This window comes from Sesamum indicum, linkage group LG6, assembly GCF_026168435.1.
Source record: "Sesamum indicum cultivar Baizhima isolate 11 linkage group LG6, ASM2616843v1, whole genome shotgun sequence".
NCBI classification, from domain to species: domain Eukaryota; kingdom Viridiplantae; phylum Streptophyta; class Magnoliopsida; order Lamiales; family Pedaliaceae; genus Sesamum; species Sesamum indicum.
The window spans coordinates 17805543-17831611 of NC_142662.1; the positions used below are offsets into that span (position 1 = coordinate 17805543).

General features: G+C 33.0%; 2 protein-coding genes, 1 long non-coding RNA gene and 2 other non-coding genes across 5 annotated transcripts; 4 read left to right on the forward strand and 1 right to left on the reverse strand.

Annotated features, from left to right (window-relative positions):
• Positions 1-1113: 1113 nt before the first annotated feature.
• Positions 1114-1187, forward strand: TRNAN-GUU (transfer RNA asparagine (anticodon GUU)). The gene has a single exon. It is a non-coding gene; the product is annotated as a tRNA-Asn (tRNA).
• Positions 1188-3395: 2208 nt separating this feature from the next.
• On the forward strand, positions 3396-7889 carry LOC105164281 (hsp70-Hsp90 organizing protein 3). The gene is made up of 7 exons (XM_011082897.3): positions 3396-4543; positions 6242-6530; positions 6617-6702; positions 6795-7018; positions 7129-7195; positions 7281-7340; positions 7447-7889. Exons 1-7 carry the CDS (start codon positions 3617-3619, stop codon positions 7558-7560), a joined length of 1767 nt encoding a protein of 588 aa, XP_011081199.1. The 5' UTR covers positions 3396-3616; the 3' UTR covers positions 7561-7889.
• Positions 7890-12146: 4257 nt separating this feature from the next.
• Positions 12147-13120, forward strand: LOC148787871 (uncharacterized). The gene is made up of 2 exons (XR_016066186.1): positions 12147-12294; positions 12798-13120. It is a non-coding gene; the product is annotated as an uncharacterized LOC148787871 (long non-coding RNA).
• Positions 13121-13899: 779 nt separating this feature from the next.
• Positions 13900-13973, forward strand: TRNAN-GUU (transfer RNA asparagine (anticodon GUU)). Its single transcript has one exon. It is a non-coding gene; the product is annotated as a tRNA-Asn (tRNA).
• A 3375-nt stretch (positions 13974-17348) lies between these two features.
• On the reverse strand, positions 17349-21941 carry SCO1 (Translation elongation factor EFG/EF2 protein). The gene is made up of 4 exons (XM_011082896.3): positions 21506-21941; positions 19083-20494; positions 18013-18525; positions 17349-17893 (listed from the first exon to the last, which is right to left on the reverse strand). The coding sequence occupies exons 1-4, from the start codon at positions 21768-21770 to the stop codon at positions 17726-17728; spliced, it is 2358 nt and encodes a 785-aa protein (XP_011081198.1). The 5' UTR covers positions 21771-21941; the 3' UTR covers positions 17349-17725.
• Between the last annotated feature and the right edge of the window lie 4128 nt (positions 21942-26069).

Below are 26069 nucleotides of genomic sequence, written 5' to 3' on the forward strand. Positions count from 1 at the left end.
AGTTTTTATCAATTCATCTTAGTCAATTAGAAGATCGCAAATATGTATATGGAAGTGATACCTAAATTCTTTCAAATGCTTATTTTCCCGCCTGCCTTCTATAGTATGTCTTCCGCCTTTCGATTGTTTTCTTCAGCCATTCTATCTCAATTGTACCCCATCCTCCTTCTAGCCTACTCCTTGTGTCGTGCCTCTCCGGCCTTCCAACCTTCCACCATAGGACTCCAGCTTGCTGCCTGTTTATTTTGATGCCGTCCGTCAGCCATGTCAACGCTGTTTGAGACCATGATCGCTTGCAGCCACTGTTCCCTCCCCTATCTTTGGCTGGTGTCGCCGTCCGCTGTCTACTAAATGGCGTGTGAATTGGCAGATTTTTTGCACGAACTCAAATTTCATATGCCTATGGTTTCCTTTTTGGATCAGCTAAAAGCGTTTTGTTTTTTACTTGTACCATAACAACACACTTAAACACATTTTATGTTGAAGTGAATATAATAATGAAGTATGTAAGGAATAATAATTAAACAAAATTTACAGTAAGTGCCATATAATTGTATGAAATAATTTATAATTTTTAACAAGCTTTATAATGAAAATTTATTTAAATTAATTCAACTAATTTATTATTAAAATAATCTATTTAAATTTATCAATCCGAATAGAACCTCCAAAAAAAAATCTTAACCCATTACTTATACAATAAGGTAAAGTAATCCGTGAATGATTTACTGACTTATTACATGTTAAATAAATATTTTTATTATCAAATGATTCTCATGCGTCTTCACGTGTTAATGCAAAAGAGGATGTATATCTCATCGTTACAAGGATAGTTTAGTTCAAAAAAAATTATTTAATTTATAATAAATTAGTAATCAGTCAATTGAAGATAAATAGCAATTTTTTTTTGGTTTATATCAGCAAAATCAATGAATTTTGACTACCGAGAAACTTATTTGTTAGATAGAAATAAACTTCAGGGATATTACATATAATTTTCATATCACAGAGGATTGATGTGATATTACACCAAATCTCAAGGGAGGAGAGTGTAATTATTTCTTTTATTGAAATATATTAATGGCGGATAGTGTAACGAACCACAACAAAGGAGCTGGAGTAGCTCAGTCGGTTAGAGCGTGTGGCTGTTAACCACAAGGTCGAAGGTTCAACCCCTTCCTCTAGCGCAATTTTGTATTTTCAGTTTCCACTAAAGCCCTTTTTTACAATATATAATACAATACATACCACATTTTCAATATCTTCATGATGTTTTCATTTCCCCCCTTTTCTTATTGTGCTTAATGAAAGAGATGATAAGATAAATTGTATCAAAGATTTTCATTTCCCCCCTTTTCTTATTGTGCTTAATGAAAGAGATGATAAGATAAATTGTATCAAAGAATAATGATAAAATATAATCAGGATAGTAAAATTTAAGTTTGAAATAACTTAAAATTGAGAGAATAAGTGAAAGTTTTAGTGTACAACTGATGTTACTAGATGAATGTATAAGATTTCTATTTATAAACTGTTATAAAATGGAGTGTGGGAGTTTGTTGTTAAGAGTCCTATGCCATTTAAAAACCCTCTGAATCATCTATTTAACCGAAAAATTCGTGTGAAATTTGGATTTTGATTGATTGAGATACACCTAATTGATTAGGTTTTGCTAGGTCTGCTTGAAAATTGGTTATATATAAATTACCAGCTTGTTTACCATCAATTTATAAGGAGCCACATGGAGATATTTTTGGATTACATGTATTAATGCGTTGGCAGGTTGTATGATATATTTGTCTAGCTGTATGATGACGTGTCCAGCTGAAATGAGCTTGATTTCTGGGCCTGTCAATTTAGTAAAGTTATAGGAAGAATAACTTTATGGGCCTTACCTCCCAAATGGTGAGCCAACTGATTTGCAACCACTTGGGTTAATGCGCATTGTTTATGGGCTTAATTTATAAAATATTCAGGGGACATCAATATATATACCACTTGGGCTAATGCGCATTGCTTATGGGCTTAATTTATGAAATATTCAGGGGACATCAATATATATATATATATATATATATATATATGTCACAAACAAAAAACTCACAAAATGATCTTACATTAATGTAAGAAAATTGAAGTTACCGTAAAAAAAGTTAAGAAAATTTTACTTTAAATTTAATGATGAAATGAGATTCTTAATTATTTGTAGAATATGATAAGAAAAATTAAATAACAATTAATACCAATAGATATATGATAGTAATAATTTAAATATTTTTTAATTAATTATTTATAAAATCTAATGTGTTGGAAAATATCTATGCATTTATTTGCCTTAATGATAGAAATACACAATTTAGTAGTTTCTTTGTTATATATCTAATATTCGTTTAGTCGGAACATAATCAAGAAAGATGTAAAAACTATTGATTGAATTGTGGAAATACTTATACACAATTTTGGACAATTATATATATACTTAAAGAATAATATGAATAAATATAAACAGATATAAACTTTAAGTGTATGTTTAATTTTATTTTGTGAATGAGATTGTGAATAACTTAAAAAGTTCTTATTTTTAAAATTAATTAAATTATATAAGAATTAATTGCAAAAGTATATATAAAAAATTAAAATACAAGTTTAAAAATCAAGCAATGTGATTTTTGAAGCATATTATAACATTTGATGATTTCATGAAGATAAATTCTTATACTTATCAATTTTATAAAAAGTATAAAACATTATAAGAGCATATATGATATATAATACAAATAAAATTATTAAGACTTGTACACAAGAAAATTTTATCACACTATCAAACTTGCTCTTATTTTACCATTCACTTTTGCTTTTTACAATATTTATCCTTATTACTTTAATTTAATAATTCTTGAATGCTAATGTGTTTTTTGCTATCCATTTTCAAAACTTTCAAGAAGTCATGCTGAAAAATCTTGAGTTCGACCTGTTTGAAAGAGCGTCTTTTTGTTTACATCAGTAATAATAAAAATATAATGTAGTTGAACGTGGCCTATTAAATATAAAATCGAACATGATTGTCAAAATACTATCTTTTTAAAATTAATCTAATACCAATCCAAGCCAAAACCACTAATGCGGTGCAGTTTGAATTGGGCCTCGGATTGGACAGTCTGACAATTTTAATTTTATTCATAATAGAATTTATCTATTATTAATCATAATTTAAAGTAAATAAGGGATGAAAATATTATATTCAAACATATTTTTATTTTTATCACATATTTATGTATCACCATTTTACTCCACTCAATTTAATAAACAAGGCCGTATAGAACAAAAATAAGAATATAATTTGCTTAATGTGCAATTCTTGTATCCAAAGAAGTCCACCGTATCTCTTCCACACCCAATCCTAACCTGCGCCTTGTCGAACTTTCGAGAAGCCCTTCAGCACCCCTAGAACTCTCTCGTCTCTCCCAGTCTCCTCACACCCTCATTTACTTCAAGAACCCTCGTTCTGTGTACTTCCCAATCGTTTTCTCTTCCTTAGGAAATTAGGCAGACATTTTATCACAGAGTACCAAGATCACCATAACCCGTCACTTTCCAATTCATAATTTGAGTGATAATGGCCGACGAAGCCAAAGCCAAAGGCAACGCGGCGTTCTCCGCCGGTAAGTTCAACGACGCCGTCAGCCATTTTACTGATGCCATCAACTTAGCCCCCACCAACCACGTCCTCTACTCCAATCGATCTGCTGCCTATGCTTCACTCAACAAATTTTCTGAAGCCCTTTCCGATGCGCAGAAGACCGTCGAGCTTAAGCCCGACTGGGGAAAGGGCTACTCGCGGCTGGGTGCGGCGTACATGGGCCTGCACAACTACGGTGATGCTGTTTCTGCATACAAAAAGGGTATCGAAATTGAGCCCAATAATGAGGCCCTGAAGTCCGGGCTCGCTGATGCGGAGGCGGCTCTGGCGCGGAGCTCCAGGCCACGGGCAGCGCCGGGAGCAAGCCCGTTTGGGGAGGCATTTGGGCCAGAGATGTGGGTCAGGCTAGCGAGCGACGCTTCTACCCGGGAGTTCCTTCAGCAGCCAGATTTTGTGAAGATGATGCAGGATATTCAGAAGAGCCCGAATAATCTTAACTTGTATCTCAAGGATCAGAGAGTTATGCAAGCTTTGGGCGTTCTGTTGAATTTGAAGTTTCAAACGAGGGGAGCTGAGGAGGATGCGGAGATGCCATCGGCATCGGATGGTGGGTCGCCAGAGAGGAAGAGGCCTGCTGCGGCGGATGCTGAGCCAGTGAAGGAGGAGAAGAGGCCAGAAAAGGAGCCAGAGCCAGAGCCTGAACCGATGGATGTTCCCGAGGAGGAGAAGGAGAAAAAGGAGAGAAAAGCAAAGGCTCAGAAAGAGAAGGAAGCTGGGAATGCTGCGTACAAGAAGAAGGATTTTGAGACTGCAATTCAGCATTACTCTAAGGCAATTGAGCTGGACGATGAGGATATTTCATTCCTCACTAACCGTGCTGCTGTTTACCTGGAGATGGGCAAGGTACAACACCTTATTTGGTTGATTACCGTTTTGCACTGAAATGTTTGGTTTTCAGTGAAGACTTTCTGCTCTATCTTTAACAGTATGGTTGGACGATATTTTTGAATAATGTTTCCATCATCATTTAGTATGGGGAAAGGTAACTTAGTTTTCGTTGTGGTAAATTGATAGCTTACGTTGTGCTATGTTGCTGAAACTGCTTAAGATGTCGTGCTTTGGTTAATGATAACTCTTGTTAGTTTACACTGAGTTGTATGAGATTGTGGAATGTGCTTGTTCAGTTAATTCTTTTGTGGCTATATAGAATAATCTTTAGGTCAATTAAGTAATATCTGAAATTTGTGATGAACCCCCCTCTCAAGTGTGGACAAATGGCTCCTACAGGGTCTGGTTTTGGGCTTGCATTTCTCTTGCATCATATTTTTTATTACCTTTTTAATGTAGAAGGTTAGAATGTTGAGTGTTTTTTGTCATCACAGATCAGAACTCTGACTAATTGCCATTCTGGAGTAGAATACTATTAAATCAATGTTTAGTTGGATGTAAATTTACAAAAATCTCTTTATTTACCATTATAAAGGAAATAAAAATCTCTTTTACTATCAGCTTGCCTGTAGTTAATTGTAGATGAGTTTATTCCATGTTTGTGTTTCTAATATTTATTGGCGAGCGTGGAATGACTTTATGCTGGGACTCATAGATTCAGATTGTTTTTTTATTTGTTGGTGTAGTTTGACATCTGAAAGAAGAATAGCATTATTACAAGTTGTATGATTTTTCCAATGAATTGCCAGGCCAGGCTTTGGACCCTTCTTTTCAATATTTCTTGTCTTTTTTGGGATGGAAGTCTCTTCTAGTTTAAGTGCTAGGGGGAAGCTAATTCTGGGTTACTCTTACCTGTCTCATTGTGATAGCAGTATACATGTGTCTACTGCTGTGGCTTTGATGGATATTGAGTTGTACTAGCATGTTATTGAGAGGATCGTTTGCATGTAGGATTTTGTTTTTCTGGTGAGTGGTCTGTTCTTTGGTTTCTTCCCGGAGTCTATGCTTTGGGTGGTTTTATTTATATTTCATAATACATGTTTTACTCTCTCTTTTTGATCCCTTGTTCTTCTCTGGGGGAATGATCAATAATTGTTTCTTCCTGGGCTTCAGGCCTCCTACATATTGTCGGCCCATGGGTCAGCCCTGCTTTCATTTCCTTCATTTGCTGTGGTGTGGGAATGATGATGTTTGTTGTGGTTTTTCGAATTTGTGAGTATAAGCAGTTGGATGTTATTTTTTGTTTACTTCTTGTGTTTGCATTTGAGGATGTTCTTTTGAATTACATTTTGCTTCCATTTCTCCTTTTCTATCTGTAATAGAGAACTCTTAACTTCTGATATTTGATGTTAATAGTTGTACATGGTGACTGTGTTGGCATGGGGTACTGGAATGTGGAGGGGGAAATAAAACATACTTTTATGTAGCTTCAAGCACTAAGTGCATTGAGTGTGGTGGTGGTTGTAAAGTTATTAACTGAGCTCTTCCTAAAGTTAAGATGTTGCTCAGAGGAGGTGCCTTGGAACTTTGTCATCTTCTATAGTATAATTTTTGGATAATGTAGTTGTAAATTTCTATATTGAATTGAAAATGAATATGTGCTTCAGCTAATATCTCACATCATCTGTGTTCAACGCAATTTTTTGAATTCAGTACGAGGACTGCATTAAAGATTGTGACAAAGCTGTTGAGAGGGGTAGAGAACTAAGATCAGATTTCAAGATGATAGCTAGAGCCTTGACAAGAAAAGGAACTGCATTGGTGAAGATGGCCAAGAGTTCGAAGGATTATGAGCCTGCCATTGAAACTTTTCAGAAGGCGCTAACTGAGCATCGCAACCCAGACACACTGAAGAAGCTCAATGATGCTGAGAAAGCCAAGAAAGATCTGGAGCAACAGGAATACTTTGATCCACAAATAGCTGATGAGGAGCGTGAGAAAGGTATTGAGGCTTTCTTTATCGTTTTAGTTTGATGTGCCCATGCAATCAAATTTGTTACTAAAGTTGGTGCCTGGTGGTGATTATAGGCAACCAGTACTTTAAAGAGCAGAAGTACCCTGAAGCAGTCAGGCACTATACTGAAGCAATAAAGAGGAATCCAAAGGATCCAAAGGTACTCTCAACCTAGATATTTCTTGCATATGCAGAAACAGAGTGAAGACTTTGTCATTTTTTAGTGAGCATGTGGGACGATTGAATTTGCAGGCATACAGCAATAGGGCGGCTTGTTACACAAAACTTGGTGCAATGCCTGAGGCCCTGAAAGATGCCGAGAAATGCCTCGAACTTGATCCAACTTTTTCAAAAGGTTATACTAGAAAGGGTGCTGTCCAATTTTTCATGAAAGAGTACGAGAAAGCATTGGAAACATACCAGGAGGGGTTGAAGCATGATCCTCAGAACCAGGAATTGCTAGATGGTGTCAGAAGGTAGGAGAACCAAATTCTTATTACTTCTGGTAGATTCTTGATGAAACAAATTTTGACTTGTCTCAAAGAGACCATGTAATTATCTTGTGATGCTGCTACATTTTTTGCAGATGTGTAGAGCAGATTAACAAGGCTAGTCGTGGAGATTTGAGCCCTGAGGAATTGAAAGAGAGACAGGTTTGATATATATATATCTTTTATTTAATGATCTGATGTTAAGCTAAATTCCAATGATGGTACTTATTCAAAGTTTATTTCTTAGGCCAAGGCAATGCAGGATCCGGAAATTCAAAACATTCTAACAGATCCTGTAATGAGACAGGTATAACAAACAGATTTGATAGTGTAATTTTCTGTCCTGCAAGGATCTAAACTAAGATGTGAATATGATCATAATATGTTCCTCACTTTGAGTTCTGTTCCAACAGGTCCTAGTTGACTTCCAGGAGAATCCGCGTGCTGCACAGGACCATATGAAGAATCCTCAAGTGATGAACAAAATACAGAAACTTGTCAGTGCTGGAATTGTTCAAGTCAGATAAGTAGAATTGGGAACATTGGAGGATTCATTAGATCTGTGCCAGTGGCGAAAATGACGTCATGAGTGTCCTAGAAGTGATGCAAAGTTTTGTGGTTGCAGTGATGAAAATCTTCGCTGGTGCTTAAGTTTATGCACATGCTTTGAACAAAGTCTTCAAGTTACATTTTAATGTGAAGTTTCTTCGAAGTTGTGTTAATGAAGTCTAGCTTTGAGCCCTTTTTTTCTTTTTTTTCCTTTTCCGGACTTAATTGTTTCTTTCCAACGACTCTTCAAATTCTTGTGTTATACTGAAGATATTTGTGGCATCTAGTTGTTGATTTTGGCTGCTAAGTATTGCTACTATCTTTAAAACTGCATATGCTTTCTACAAAACAGAATAGTTTTAGATGGAATTGGATGAACTTAAAGAAGCTTAAAATGGCGAAAGAGAATGAAATTCATCCATGCTGAGGTGAATGGATTTATACAGATGTGGATTGTTGGTGTTATTGAAATTGTCTTGTTTCTTGGACTGCTGGTTGTTGTTGTAGGGATTAGTTTTATCTTCATTGTGGTCCTACGTGTGGCCTCAAACCCCAACTGGTGAAATGTTTGTAGGAGTTAATTGATTTACCGAAATATATGCCATGGGCGTGGTTGCTGAACCTGGTATTATGATGATCGTGCTTTCTGTATTCTGGCCTCCGGCCTCGGTGACTGTTGGTAGCTGAATGCATGATGCAGGTGTTGCTGACGCACTGACATGAGCAAGCGGAGAGGGCAAAAGCCCCATCACCTGTAACCTGTGTACTAAATTTCTTGAAGCGAGCCTTACGCAAAAGTGATTTTCTCCAAAATAACAGCATTCTGAAATCTGGATGCTGATGCAATTTCCATGTCTGAAGGGCACTTGGGGACCAGATGGGAACTCATAGTTGAGCACCTGTGGATTTGCAGCGGTTTGGTCTGGTTTTGTTTTTTTCAATCTATTCATTTTCTTGAGAAGAATCAAAGCCAATTCCCCAAAACTTGAATACACAGTGTTGCATTAAAGCCTCTATGTTCATAAATGCTACAGAGGAGTATTAAATACAATTTTAAATGAAAATTTAAATTCATGATATCTAAGTTGTTTACAGGTAAAGATAGAGTCTTATCTTATTGGCTTTAAAATGGATTTTCTACGAGATGGAATGTATTTATGGATGGAAATCGGGCTTGAAAAATTGATTGGAGCACGCCCAGATGTGTTTGGTATTGGTTTTGGTGGGTCAGGTACAGGGCCATTGGATTGGAACCTGATTGGGTCCTATTGTACTAGATTCGACTTCGCTCATATTTTATGTATTTCTTTTATTATTTATTAGTTGAATGTAATGCATTATTAGCAAAAATTATGGTATTATATGTAGATTTTTAAATAATTTTTCATATATCCAATTTTGGGTAAGAAATACAAAAAATTAAAAATTAGTTGAACGCACTATTTGTAGATTGTAAAATGATATCACTTAATGAGAAAATTAATAATTTTAACGAATATATACTTTGTGCTATATAATTCATTTTGGGTTGAAAATTATGTTCAGGCATTTAAATCAAAATTGATATCACTTATTAAACAAATAAAATATTAATTGGATGTATTTTTTGTATTTATAATTATTATAGATCATAAGATAAAATGATATTACTTAATAACGAATTTAATTACTTTGTCTTATACGATTTATTTTAGATTAAAAATTATTTGTTATTAAAATTATCTTCATATAATGATGTTATTTTTAATATATAATTTGAGACACTTATAGATACAAAATTAAGAATAAAACCAGAAAGAAAATTTTCTAATTTCATCTTTAGTTTCACTAATTATTCAGTTAATTAATTCATTAAAATAGTTCTTTTAATTAATACATTAACTATTAACTCATCTCACTCCGATCTAATAAACTCGTTAACTATTAAATTACAACAATTGCCATACCTTTTTTTCCCTCTAGGTACATATTCGACAAGTGATGGTATAAAAACTTGTCCTTCAATGCTTGATGAAGAAGATGACCGAAAAACGATTGTGCTGATGTAGTCTAATCATTGTGACGAGGAGTATAAATATGTCTTCACAATTTCAAACTTATCATTTCTTATGTGAATCTGTCTGTAGCTTGTAAATTCGTAGGTATTCGTCTTTGTTTGAATTTTGACTTACTGATGGATTATATTTTACTATTATGAAATTTTCGTTCGTTTGTAGTTATTCATGACAATTCAACAGATTTGTAAATTGTGCATGAAAGTAAAGTGAGGCGAGTTTGGCGAGGCAAAACGAGGAGGAGGTGAGATTATCCGGAGCGGGTCTCGAGTCCGGGAAAACCCGCCCGGTTGCCATCCCTCGTGTGCTGCGCACTCCTTTGGGAAAGTCAATTCCTCTTGTTCCTCTCAAAAATTCAAAGATGTAGCAGAAATGTCCAGTACTAAACCAATCAACACACAAACAATTCTTTCAAACACTCTATATATTGGAAAACCAAATTTTCATATTGATTGTCATTAAAGATGAATGGATCAATCAACACACCCAAAGTGATTCAATTGAGATGACAAACATTGTGCTTGATCAAAGGCACAAGAGGATTTATAAAGATCCACGAAAACCTCAATGATTTTATGAAGATATTCTTTTCTCAACAAAATTCATTTACATACAAACGAAAAGGAGACCCAACCAACTTCTCATAATTTGACTACCGAAATTTTTTATAAATTGCATCGTCTCCTTGTCTAATTGGGGAAGTAGCCCGTATAAACTCAAAAATATTTCTAATAAAACTAATCTCCAGTCTCATATTGGGATTATATTAAAGCCCATTTCCTACTTAAACAAAATGAAAAAAAAAATACCATGTCATTTTACTTTTTGTTTGGATAAAAAACTTCACCAACTAAAGTCTCAAACTGATTCATTAGATGGTGGCATTACTTCGGTCCTGAACCACAAATTCTTCTAAAATTAGTAAAAAAATCTTTTGAATTTTTTTTACAAGACAATTCTTTTTCAGGAGGACACCTTCCTAATCTCCTTAATTTCTATATTTAATACAATTGTAAATGGATGCTCAAAATTGGACCTCAATTCAAGTCCCTACAAATATTGATATATGAAACTACCCAAATTTTCTCCCTCGAAAAAAAATTTTGTGTCAAATGGTGGAATACGATGAATTCTATCAATTTTGAACAAGCAACAATTCTTGAATGGTTCTAACAAGATCCCACATTTTGCAAGACCCCTACAATTTTCAGGAAAGAAATCAATTCACAACGGGAGCAGTTTTTACTTGAAAAATATATTTAGCTGCAAAATTGGCCAAAACAGTAATCAAGAAGAAAAAGAAAAACATTCTCCAAAAACTTAAAAGTGACAAAGAAGTTTCTCCCTCTCTAGTCAACCTTGCAGATGACTGTTTTGGAATCTTCACCCCAATTTCATAAAATTTTTACTATTGTCAAATTCATCCAGTGAAAAGGTTACTTGTGCATCTTCAATTTTTATGTATATAGTAGTTCTAGACTTAAAAAAATAAAATGAAGGTCGTCGGACACTCACTTAGAAAAAATAATAGTCATCATCAGCTTCATCATTCCATCCCTGATATCTACTATGGTTTCAACCCGAGACATAAACAAAGACAAGGATAGTCAGACTCGCTAAAGGACTCAATGTACAAATAAAGAATCTCTTTTGACATGAAATGGATATATCCATATATTTCTGACTCATACTTATGAGATGATACAATATGGCCAAAGCTATACCGAGAACTGATTCACGTAGGAATGTACGTATCGGTTCACGTAAGAGTGCACGTAGAATATCAAAGGGAGGAATCACAACCACTATCAGTTGCACATTACGTACTTAAAGATTATTAAATTCGCACCAGCTTTATAAAGTTCTATATATATATTTCCCCTATTCTAAAATTTTTCCCGACACCATTGACTACGATGAGAAGTTACCCATCCCAAAAACCGACACCCCATCCTAATATTGTACATTCATCCTAAAACTCATTCTCAAAAATCAGTTTTGTTTTGCAGTGGTAGAGTCATCGCTAGTTATTTTTAATGATAATCTGCATATTTTTTCTTTACAAAAATAATTATTATTTATTAAAATTATAAAACTTATTATTACCTCACAATTATTTTTTGTCACTCAACATATATAGCTGTAACAATATTTAAAATTATTACTTAATTTTTTTTTTATCACTAATCCTTTTTATTTTTGTTTTTTTAGTGACTCTGAATGCACTTGTTTTTCCATGTGCCCATAAAAAGTAACTTAGTCAAAATTATATAAATTTTATACCAAAGATACAATATTTATCCTCTTACAAATTAAGTGATACACATTGAATTAGATTTCCAAATTATATCCTTGAAAATCAAGAAAATAAGGAATATTAGTAATTAAAAAAATCACCCATTTTTGTGTAAAAAATCTTCCAATTCATATAATATTTACATATAAAGTATCAGGAAATCTGCAAAATCACCAGATTTTCGAGTTAAGAACACAGTATAAATAAATTGTTCTCAAATCACTCTAAAAACACAAAATTTTGAGTCAAGAATACAGTATATAAAATTGCTCTGGACTCACTCTAAAAACGCAAACACGCAGAGATGAAGAACACTCTATGCAAGGCTTTTTTCCTCCTTACCCTATTTCTCATTGCATCTGGTTTGTGCTTCTCAATTTTACTACAATTTTCCCCTAATCATTTAATATTCTTCTGCACGCAATACCCGATTATTTTTTTAAGGTTGTGTTTGGATTGAAAGATTTCAGGATTGATTGTTTTAAATTTATACTAATTATAAATACTTTGGGTTTGCCCCGTGTTAGAACGGACTATTTCAAATTCTTCAACACTCATTTTGAGCTTTTTTGCTCTATAATTATTTGAAAATATCAATATATGGTTTAATAATTATCAAATCACGAATAGTAATAACATACCAAATTAAAATAAATCTATACAAAATAAGACAAATACTCAAGAAACTCAAGCCCATGAATCTTAAAAAGTTATGAGATCTCAACCCTAATCTTCAGACGAAGATCTCATTTGAATAAAACATCATTCTTTCCGAAGTTAAATTCCCATAAAATTAGAGGGCGGGGGGAAAAAGATACCGATGTTAATGGAATATCTATGAATTTTCTTGTTTGCATGCATGCAGGTTGGGAATTCTCGATGGTTTCAGGGCAAACAAGACCTCTGTTGAACAACAACGAAGCAGCGGGAGACAAAGCGAACGTTTGCAAGACTGACAAGGATTGCCTCAAATACTGCCGCCCAGAATGCAAGAGCAAGAATTGTGTCAACGGTCTATGCTTGTGTGGGTGTGCTGCAGCTACTACTCCATGATTAATGTCTGATAGAGCACAAGTTGTCTTTTTTTTTCTTTTTTTTTTTTAAATTATTGAAAAAAGAAAGTTGTTGACTTGGGAGCAAGTCAATGAACGAGAAAATTAATGAAATAAGTACTACTTTTTCAAGAAATATTTTGCATTATTTTTGTGAAATTTTCGAATCATACACTGATCAACAATATCAGATAAATAAAATTTAATCAACATTTACTATTGAAGTAGACAACACCTGATATGCAGTAGAACAACATCCATATAAACTGGGGTTCGAACAGATCATGAACTTCAATTTCGCCAATTGAATTAGATCTCATTGACATATGTTTCATCAAATTCTTAAGTTCAGTGAATTATTGGTCCCGGACTTTCAATTTGTTTCATTAGTTAAATTTTTAATTGACTTTCTTGAATATATATATATATATATATATATATATATATACTTAATTTCAATTGTGGATTCACATTAAGGGTGGGTTTGGCTAATCGATTGGAACTTTTTTTAAAATCAATATTGAAATTCGATTGTAGTCATAAAGACGTTTGACAACCTGAATTGAATATCACTTCTGGTCAATTATGATTTTTAAGGCGTTCGACAATCAGGATATAATCACTTCTTGGGTTGTTCAATTACAATAATTTGCTTCTTTCAAAAATTAAAATTTGAAACTTTTATCATATATGTTTTTTACATAATTAGTTATTTAAAAAATCAGTTACTGCGAGAATTAATTAAATAATAGTTTACAGAAACTAATCTATGTTTTCTTAAGAACTAAAATTAGAAACATCCACAGAAATTAATTATATTCAGAATCAACCACTAAGAGAATTAATAAAATAATAATACTCAGAAATCAGGCTAAATAATCATTGTATAATTCTGAAAAGTTCTAGAGCAAACGAGCTGGAGTAGCTCAGTCGGTTAGAGCGTGTGGCTGTTAACCACAAGGTCGAAGGTTCAACCCCTTCCTCTAGCGCATCCTGTGTGTTGTTCTTCAACAAATGAATTTCTACGTTTTTTGTCAAATCCAGTGGGGGTATTTTATTTGTATTCTCCCTTATTTTCATACCTAAAGCTATTTCTAAAAATTGAAATGGATATAAAAAAATGTTGAAAACTAAATAGTATTTTCTTTTATGTTCAATATTGCACATTTGTATATGTCCGTACGTTTTGAGCTCGTTTGGTTCATGTGATATGATTAAGCGTGATGTAATTGGGCGGGATGAAAAATTGAATATTAATCATCTCATCGTCCATTGTATATTGTTTGATTTGAGGTATTATATGTTTGATAACTCATGTAATAATATAATATGGTGTTTACTTGAAAAGATTATAAAGTATGATTAAATGTAAAAAGCCTATTAAGGTATCCCTTTTTAAGTTATTTTTATATTGTAACTTGTGAAATATTAAAAGAAAAATACTTCTAAATTATTTATTGAAATAGAATTTTTAAAATAAAATTAATTTGTAGAATATTTCATTTTTTTTCTATATTTATGAGAAACATAAGTTCGAAATACACATAATTTGGTAACTAATCATAACTCAAATAATTTTCAAAAGTCCCAAAAAAAATGAAGTAATATTTTTTCTAATATTTTATTATTATAATTTGAAATACGATGTCTTAATCATATAGAAAGAGGAAGAACTCTGAGGATTTCAGACGACTCACCTAGTTGTTGTTCGCGGAGGGAGAAAAAAAGGAGAAAGAGGAGAGAGAAAATATATTTTTAATACTGGTTTATAATACTTGATGGAATTGTGTCTCCCAGCTAAGAGACAGGATCCATTATAGCTCATACATCCTTATAAATAAGACTGGGTCTAGTATCAATACTTGGCTCTAATAATCCTAACTAGGGGTGGCAATATAGGTGTAAACCCATGGTTCCAACCTAACTCGGCTAGTTTTAGGTTGGGTTGGGTTCAAATTTTTTAATATGAGTTCAATATGATTTTGTTTAAATAAATTTAAATAGATTATAGGTCCTATATAGGTTCTAATGGGTCCAAAATGGGTTCTTTATTTAATTTTTTATTAGTTTACCAAAAGTAATTTTTGTCTTGTAACGAATTAATGAAAGATATTAGAATAAATTATAGGGAGTGTTTGCAAGTGCTTTAGAAAACTGCTTTTCAATTTTTGACTCCAAAAAAATACTTTTTGAATGTTTAGGATGACAACTTTTGCTTCTGAATCGGCTAATAAAAGCGCTTTTAGGCCAAAAGCTGCTTTGATTTTCTTGTAAATAAATCCAACTTTATTTTTATTATTTTGCCCTTATTATAACAATCTTAATTCAACTTTGCCGTTTTTAATTTATTTTTAAAATTGTATATTTAAAGTTGATGTCGGAGTCTTCAAATAATTTGAATTTTTGACAATATTAAAATTTACATTTTCACATATTTAATATTTTAAGTTTTTTTATATTTTATGTGCTATTTCATCTAATTATATTATTTCGTTCACATACTATTATTTGAGTAATTAATAAAATAATTCTTTTTGCAATCATGCAAGTTTTATTATTGTGTATGAATCAATAATTATTATTTAGTGAGAGCATTATTCAATTAAACACATTTTTTTAAATACTTTTGAAAACATAAATATGAAATACTATTCAAGATAAATTTATGATTTTTTGTGAAAAAATAATTATTATGGTAAATTATATTTTGTCATCCGAACTATATCCATTTTTACATTTGGCATCTAAACTTTTTTTTTTGTCTAACTTACCATTTCAATTTTGCCAAATTTACAGTTTACCATATATGACTTTTTTATTGATTTTTCTGCAGAAAAAACATCACATGCTATGCATATGTGAGAAATATCATATCACATAACCCTTAAATATCACAAGTGCACTGCATATGATTTTTTTTGACAAAAAACTTGATAAAAAATAGTTATAAATGACAAAATGCAAATTTTGATAAAATTGAGATGGTAAGTTGACACAAAAAAATATTTAAACACCAAAATGTAAAAACGGTCATAGTTGGATGGCAAAATGTAATTAACCCTAACTATTATTAACAAAACAACAAATGAAACAATAAGCAAAAAAATAGTATCTTTTTAACATATAGGGGATAAAACAATCATTCATCAATTAAGTTTATTTTAGAAGTAATTTTTCTCCAAATACTATCCAATTTAACTTTTTATCTGCTTTTTATTTTTTTTACAAACACTACCCACTTTTGATTCTGCTACAACTTTCAATTTTTTCTACAAAAATCACTTCTCTAAGTAGAAGTTTTTGCAAACACTCCCATAATCATGAGTTCATTATGGGTCCTATATGAGTTGGTAATGAATTTTAAACAAATTTGTGATGTATATGGGTTGACGATGGGTCTTAAGTTCATTAAAATTGATTTAATTATATTATATATTACTAACTACTTTTACCTTTCTAACTTTTCACATATCTATGAGAAACAAAATTTCAAAATTTATTTAGTAAATTAATGAGAAACAAAATAAAAAAAAGTGAAGAATTTTATAAAATACTCTAAACTTGTAATTCATATATGACCATATAATTTTTTTTAAAAAAATAAACTAATAGTATATAATTATATTATAAACTTTAATGAACATATCAAATATCAATATCTAATAATAATTTATAATAAGCTAACATGTACTATTATCATTGAAACTAAAAATTTACAATTCAATTTTAAAAAGAATCATGGAGAAATTGATTGTACAATTCATCTCATGATTTGTTTAAAAAAATACGGTATTTTTTAATTCTTTACAAACTTTTCATTTTATAATTAACAAATAAATTTGTAATGAAACCTAATTACTCTTCATAAATAATGAATAATACAAATTTAGTCATATTATATTATATTACAAGTTGTATTAAAAATATTGTCATCTTATTATTATTATCTGAAATTTTAAGTTTTGTAAATATTAAATATAAAAATATGAATATCTTGAACCCAATCCAACCCATTTGTAACCCAACTCATTTTCAACCCGTTAATTCAAATTCATTTTAAAGCCAACCCGTTTGGACCCAACCGAACCCGTCCATTTGCCACCCCTAATCCTAACCAAACATGTTATAATACATAACAAACAATCTTATCATACATAATCATACGAATTACACAAGTCCCTTAAACATACAAAGTATTTAAAAAAATATTGTAAAATCACTTGTATGTTTGGCCATATCATATGGATATGCAGTCCCATCAGGACAAAAAGTTATGTTTACATTTGATGATAGAATTAATGTGGGTTTGATGAATCGACGGTCCAGACTTTGATAGAATAGGATAAAATTATTATAATGAAAGGTGAAGGCCAACAAATCTATGACCATTTGTTGAATCAAAGATACACAAAATTTGAGTTCATCTGTTTACCATTTGAACACTGAAATGCTACTAATACGACAGCATTCCTTACAGGCCATCGTATTACCTGTGGATCGATGGAAGAAAAGTACTTCGCCAAGTCCGACTACTATTCAGTGATGCATATGTGTAAGTAAAAATGTAGTCGTGAACAATCAAATGCCTTCTTTAATCACAACTCAGTCGGCAAGTTCACAAATAAAATGCTGCCTCTCCTGTATCTTACCTGCAGCTCACTTATCATTTTGCACAAAAAAGAATCGGCTTCTGGGATAGCAGTGTTTTTACTGGCTACCACTACAAATCCAGAAAACGGGATCAAGCAGCAACGGCTTCCTGTTTTGCTGCCAGCTGGTTCTGAATATGTTGAGGGACAACGTCGAATTTGGCCAACTGCATAGTGTAGGAAGCACGGCCTTTTGTCATTCCTCGAAGAGTGCTCACATACTGGAACATCTCGGCAAGGGGCACCAGAGCATCAACCACCTGAGATGATAGTTAACAAGCAAACAATGGTTCAATCAGAATCAGTTTTTTGAAAGAATACTACAGTGCAGTTTGTTATTAATGGTCTTGATAATCTTTATTTTTGGATTAATGCATACCTTCAATCCACCAGGCTTATCTCCAAAGTTGTTGATCTGACCTCTCCTTGAGTTGAGATCGCCGATTACATCTCCCAGATGCTCTTCAGGGGTGACGACTTCAACCTTCATAATCGGTTCAAGCATCTGTGGGCCAGCTTTCCTCATCCCTTCCCTAAACGCACCTCTGGCAGCCAGTTGGAATGCCAAAACGCTTGAATCAACATCATGGTAAGAACCATCAACTAATACTGCACGGACATCAACTACAGGGTAGCCAGCCAGCACTCCGTTGCTCATGCTTTCTTCTAATCCTTTCATCACACCTGGTATATATTCTCTTGGAACTGCACCTCCCTTGATCTCACTTTTGAACTCATACCCACTACCCGCCTCCAAAGGTTCGAACCTGATTGTGACATCAGCAAATTGACCTGCGCCACCCGATTGTTTCTTGTGAACGTATTTCACTTCCATGACCTTGGAAATGCTTTCCCGATAGTTTACTTGCGGTGCTCCAACATTGGCTTCAACCTTTAGCCAACAGCAGGCAAAGTTATTTCGCAGTGAAAGAAGATTACTGGAGAAAAAGTCTAATATGTTGTGCAAGAAACATTTACTTGCTAAACTATCAATATAAGTTTAAATGATGAGCACCAAAATTTTCCTGCCTGAAGAGGATTGAATGGTTAACTGATAAATAAAAGACAGTTAAGACACCAGACTCAAGTCACAGCAAATAAAATAGCAATGGTCTACTAATTTCCCGTGTTCTTATCTAAATACAGTTTTAATACTTACCAGGCAATCTAGTTCTCCTATTAATTGATTCAAAAATAGATATTTGGAGGGAAACAAGATATTAGATTGGATTGAGCGAATTCTTGGAAAAAGTTGTCATGTAAGCAAATTTGCTTGTAAGAATATGAAATGCAACTGAGTCGAGGTGAAATATCCATACAGATAATGCAGCAGCAAAGAATGTCTATGATGGGAGTGCAAACAAGTAAGATAGAGGCAATAAACATTTTAGACGTATGTGCAAAACATATTAGAAAGGCTGAAGAAATACAGAGAAGATAGATACAGACCTTAAATTCCCTCTTGAGCCTATCGACAATAATTTCAAGGTGCAATTCCCCCATTCCTTCAATAACTGTTTGGTTAATCTCCTCATCTCGTGAAAAGTGGAAAGATGGATCTTCTTGAGCAAGCTTAATTAAGCCAACTGCCATCTTATCAACATCAGCTTTAGTCTTTGGTTCAATTGCAACCTTAATCACGGGTTCTGGGAAATCCATCCGTTCAAGAACAATAGGCTTCTCCGGATCACACAATGTTTCTCCAGTAATTGTATCTTTTAGGCCGGCAAGCGCCACAATATCACCGGTTAAAGCTACTTTAACGTCCTCTCTGCTGTTAGCATGCATTTCCAGGAGTCTACCAATTCTCTCTTTTTTCCCCTTGTTTGCATTCAGCACATAAGATCCAGCATCGAGCTTCCCAGCATACACCCGGACAAATGTAAGAGAACCCACAAAAGGATCACTCATGATCTTGAAAGCCAATCCAGCAAATGGTTCGTCATCGCTAGCGCTTCTTTCAAGAACCAACTCTGGGTCATCAGGGTCAGTTCCTTTCATTGCCGGCAGGTCAATAGGAGAGGGCAAATAATCGACAACAGCATCCAGCAGTGGCTGAACCCCCTTGTTCTTGAAAGCTGAGCCACATAAAACTGGGACAAAACTGCTTGCAATAGTTCCTTGCCTAATTAATTTCTGAATGGTAGCCTCATCAGGCTCAATTCCTTCTAGGTAGCTCTCCATAGCTGCATCATCCAACTCAACTATTGTTTCAATCATCTGGGCCCTGTACTCTTGAGCCAACTCTTGAAGATCTGCAGGAATATCCTCATATGCAAATTTTGCACCCAATTCTTCCCCAGACCAAACAATCGCTTGCATCTTCACAAGATCAACAACTCCTTTAAAAGTATCCTCTGCACCAATTGGGATTTGAAGCACCAGTGGTTTTGCACCCAGGTTCGTCACAATCATGTCTCTGGTTCGAAAGAAATTGGCTCCAAGACGGTCCATTTTATTGACAAAACAGATCCTTGGAACACCATATTTATCAGCTTGTCTCCACACAGTTTCAGACTGAGGCTCCACACCAGCAACACTGTCAAACAAGCATATTGCACCATCTAAAACCCTCAGAGCGCGCTCAACTTCTAGGGTGAAGTCAACATGGCCAGGAGTATCAATTATGTTAATTCGATGCTTGTTCCAAAATGTAGTAGTTGCAGCAGAGGTAATGGTAATCCCTCTTTCTTGTTCTTGCTCCATCCAGTCCATTGTGGCTGTTCCCTCATGCACCTCACCGATTTTGTAGTTTCTACCAGTGTAGTACAAGATTCGCTCAGTTGTTGTAGTCTTCCCTGCATCTATATGTGCCATAATTCCGATATTACGATAGTCCTTTAACGGCACAGTCCTCTCCGCTGCAGAGAAGTCAAGCAAATATCATGAAATTTTTGTTGAGGATTCAAACAAAAGATCCACTTTAGTGAGAGAAACAAGTTAGCAGCAGTAACACTCAACTACAAATTTCAGCATACATTTCATACTCCATAGCTGATTCATCAAGATGACCAAGCGTAGTTGTTAACCATGATAAGTTTTACTTTTACCCTGGTCTTTTTCCAATAACAAACGATAAAAACCAGCAAAGTTGGTGTGCGGAAGGCATTTTCTCAAAAGAGAAACTCAAATTGAAGCCTAGAAATTAATGTAAGAGGTATAGGTACATCATCTTTAAGTCTACTGGTCCATGCAGACTAATAATACCACAATTTACAAGTGACGAGCGGCCACTCAACCCATAAATTAGAACTAAGAATCACATTAATCTTCAATAACATTTCAGAACATTGCATGATTAGCACATAGCCAATAAATTGATTAAGATCAACAATTAGTCTAAGTATGAGACAAAGCTTACAATTCAACAAATTTAGTTATTCTGCCTATCTCTCTCACGATCCAAATCATACAATCATATGGTTCCTGTGGTAATCCAACGACAAACAATTAGACACAACCCTCTGTAAAAGCCATTTGAATGAGGATTCGTTTTGTTCGCCAAACACTAGCAATAACCAAAACACAGCATGCTCGATTATTGCAAGAACAAGAATCACACTGAAATGACTGAATTAGCTTTTACTTGTCATCTCTCACCCATTTTAGTAACAGAACATTCACACAAATAAAAAGGTCGATTACAGATAATAGCAAGATATGAAAACTACAGAAGAGGTCCAACAAAAAATAGCACAAAAATATATCATAATATTGCAGAAGTGTTGGATTAACACCCAATAGGGCAGCCCACAAAGTCGCTCAATTACTCAAATAATTACAAGAAACGGACTTCTATAGATACCAAATTACCAACAAATATAGGGTATGCATATATATATATATATAGAGAGAGAGAGAGAGAGTTATACCAGCAGCCATGGCAAAGACAGAGAAGTTCCTCCTTTGCTGTTTCTGTTGCAAAGCCGAGAGCTTTGTGACAGTTGAAGTGAGCCCAACACTCCCAAGAAACGATGACGAAAGAGCTCGAACTCTGGCGGAAGAATTACTCCTACGACGCCGTGCAGAGTGGGATACGGGCGGCATAGGCCTCCTCGAAGAACCATTTAAGTTGCAGAGCGTTGAAGAAGCATTAGATGACATTTTCATCACAGACTCTGCTGATGCTGCCGCCATTTTTTCCTCTGAACACACAGTGATACACACACTGAGTGTGTTCTTTTCTTGGGGTGAAGAAGGAATAGAAACAGAGGTGAGGGATAACTATGAAGGAAGGGATAACGGGAAAGAACTGGAGGTGGGTTTTGTGGAGGGGAAATGAATTTTGTGTGGCCGGAAATCAATTGGAAATTTGGTGATAACAATTTTGGTTCTTGGGTTGTTCTTGGCCCCTAAATTTCATCGATGTCTTTTTCCTTTCTTTTATTTTAAATTTTATTATTCTAGATAAATAGATTATTTTAAGGGATAATTACGTACTTTTTTTTAAATTTGGTATAGTTATACGTAAATTTTATGTGAATTGAAAAATACATTTAACACTCTTGAGGTTTGCTTTCATCTAATAAATAATTTTCTCAATTAGTTAAAATTTATTGAATTAACTAATATTAACAAAAAAGAATTAATATTACCATTGATTGATTTATTATTGATTTTGTTACAGGTCAAATATTTTTTTTGAACTAAACTACCCTTGTAAAGTAAAGATATATATCTCCTCACATGTATTAATGGTGAAAACATATGAAAGTAGTTTGGTCACAAAAAAAATTATTTGACTTGCAATAAGAAAGTACTAAATCAATTGGAGATAAATATAAAAAATTTAATATTTTTATTAATATCAGCAAATTCGATAAATTTTAACTAATTTATTAGATAGAAATAAACCTTAGAGCATTAGATATAATTATACAAATTATCGAGGATTTAAGTGTAATTACAACAAATCTCAAAGGAGGAGTGTGATTATCCCTTACGTAATACCTTCAATACATGTACAAACTCTAAATTTTATATCGTATTTGTGTAATTAAATAAAAAAAAGAAAATAAAATAAATAATTCATCAAAATTGATCAATTGAATTAACTTTAAACGTTCATGAATAAAATTGTAGTAACATAGTCAATTGGATAAAATGATTATTAATTTATAAATCGAATAAATATACGTAAAAGTATTTTAATCCATTTACACCTTGTCGAGTAGGTTGTTATTACCTATGATTTCCTCCTTAATAAATAGTATAAATAAATATATATATATATATATAGAAAAGGTAATAAGAATCTTGAAATAATAATAAAATTACTAACATTAATTCAAAATTTGAAACTATTATTATCTTGAAAAACAAAACCACAAGAAGTTCATAACTCCAAACCCTTTTGCCAAATTGAAACTTTTTTTATTGGGATAATTACACTATTTTTTTTTCTCAAATTTGGTATAATGATAGCTTATATGTGAATTTTTTATAATTTTAAAAATTACATTCAATATTCTTAAAGTTTTATTTTCTCTAATAAATAGGTCACTTCAATATCAAAATTCTATGGATTTGTTATTATTAATAAAAAGAACTGAATAAAAATTGATATTTATCCTCGATTGATTTATTACTAACTTATTTCAGGTCAAATAAATTTTTTGTGACTAAACTACTCTTATCACGGTAAAAATATATTTCTTCACATGGATTAATGTGTGAAAATGTATAAGAATAATTTGATTATAAAAAAATTTATTTGACCTGCAATAAATAAATAATAAATCAATCGGAATAGTATGGATTTTCTATCCAACTTTTTTTTTTTTAGTATCATCAAGTTTAGTGAATTTTGACTAACGAGGGACTTATTGTTAAATAAAAGCGAACTTCAAAGGTACGAGATGTAATTTTTTAAACTACAGTAGGTCTATATGTAATTACAATAAATTTTAGGGAAAGAAAGTGTAATTATTTTTTGTTATTTTTATTTTGTTAACAAGTATGGTTTGAGTTTATTAATCGGAAAAATAAATTACAAAAAAATTATTTTCAGGCATTTAGAAGTGCCACGTCACCCCAAAATTCTAACCTCAAAAGAGGGAAGTGGGCTCACCAAGGAAACCTGAGGCTGGCCAGCCCTCTTGTTTGGTTCTATGACGTGGCTTTAGCCCAACCTGCAGCTTTAATTCTGGTTGAATACAAACTACAATAAGAAATATCACGAGCAATTGAAAATAAAAATACAATTTTTTATTTTTGCGATAATAAAATTATAGGGGCATTTAACTATAGTTTTATTTTATTTTTATTTTTTTCGTCCAGTTAAGAAAGCTTTTTGAATCTCAAAGCATTTTCCCCATGTTTGACATCGAAATTTTTGGGATATATTACTAATTAAAAATTTAAAGAAGTTATCTAATAATTGGTTTTAAATTAAAATTTATGTCAAATTTGGATTTATAAATTGTTGAGGTGGATTGGGCCGAATGAAGTACGTAATCATTTGATATTTTTATTGGTCAATTGAGTCAAAATATGTTTAAATGTGACCCATGGAGAAGTGATTCACCAAAACGTTTATGGTGTTCAAATTCGAGAAAAGTGGGCTCCAGCTTAGAAAAAATAAAAATATATTAATAATTTGATAACTTGAATCATATCTTATGATTGTGAAAATAATATCAATTAAATCATTAATAGCCAATCAAATCGCACTACCTCGTCAAGGAATCACGATAGGAGTTTTTACCTACAACTGTAGACGAAGATATTTTTTAATAATTACACACAATAAATCAAGTTGAGCAACAGATAAGAAGTCATGCTAGACAAAAAGTCAAGTCACACATACATAAAATAAGTGGAGTCAAGTCAGACAACAAGTCGAAACATACAACAAGTCAATGTAAACAAAAAGTCTAGTTGGACAAAAAGTCAAGCTAGACAACTGATCAAGTCAAGAAACATAGACACAATAAGTCAGTATAGCATCAAACCTAAAGACATTCAAATCCAAGGCTCTAGGTCATGACACAGTTTTGGAAATAAAACCAAATACCCTAGAAGTTGTCAGAACATAATATGTCATTTCGGCATCACGAGAGCCCTCGTGACCAATGACACATAATTTCAAGGCATAAATTTTTGATAGTGGTACCAAGAGCTAAAGATCAAACAATGTTTTTACATCTATAGGAGCACCTCAACCTAATGGACGAGTGAAAGTAACTAATAGAACAATCTTGGAACACTTGAAAATTGGCTAGATGAGGTGATCGGAAATTGTGTGGATGAACTTGCCTAGAAGAAGCCTTGTGATTTACTAGCATCTGACTTATACTTGTTTTGATCTTCAGTAGCTTCCTTAAGCTCTTTTTACAGTATGCTAGTTCCTTTTTGGCATCGTCGAGGGTAACACTAGAACGCTTCAACTCCCTTTCATAATACACGGAACACTCGTCAATGAACTATAACAGAGTAGTAATCTAAAAAAAGAAATGAATGTAAAATTATTAAAGGATACCAATAATTATTGAAATAATAAACAACTAGGTAAGCTTACCTTAGCAGACTCTCCGTACAGAAGATGGGTAATGGTGTTGTTGGCAATAGACCTAAGTAGTCCCACGTCGTAGTCACTCACAATACCATGTGTTTTTTTTTATTATTAATATGAAAAATTAAAGTTTGTTGCATTTTGATACAAAACAACCTCCATGTCATTAATTCCATAAGAAAACAATCATTTTTTCCAATACCATGACGAGGGGATCTAAAGCATTCTCAGGGGCTATTTCAATGACATTGAGAAAGAAAAAGCGCCCCACTAGCTTCGTTGAATACTTCTTGACCATGATGCACATCTTGAGGTTGGGAAGGGAGAGGAGAGCGGTGTCTCTTGCAACATTCCCCATTCTTTGAAAAAAGAAAGGCCTTCGCCCGAGGATTTCACTCATGTTGGTTTACGCGATTGACCTTATAATGGTGGACATCATAAAATGAGACATTCTTCCATAAAGGGCACGGAAAAAATTGTACATTTGAAAAATACAACAACGAGAAAAATAAAAATTTGTGATGGTAAATAAATATTACTATTTATAATACTAGCAAAAAATAAAAAATTCACATCAAGTTGAGCAAATAAATCTGCTCCTACGTACGACATACAAAGTCATGAACTAGACTAAGACAAAAAGGTAATTCTCACTATTTGTTGTGAATCCCTAATCCACATCTTTAACATATAAAAACCTCTTATCTGCAAAGGCCCTTGAAGAATCACTTCCCTCATTAAATGTACATCCCCATTGAGTAAATTATAACAAGTATGAGTCATTTTGTAATCTTTCTAATTGAATATAAACTGTAAAGGGTTTTAAAACAAGGAGTTAAATCAATGAAGAAACCTCTCAAAATAAGTAAACGAGTTAGGTATAAACTAAAGAACGTTCAAATTTCAACACCTAATAATATCTA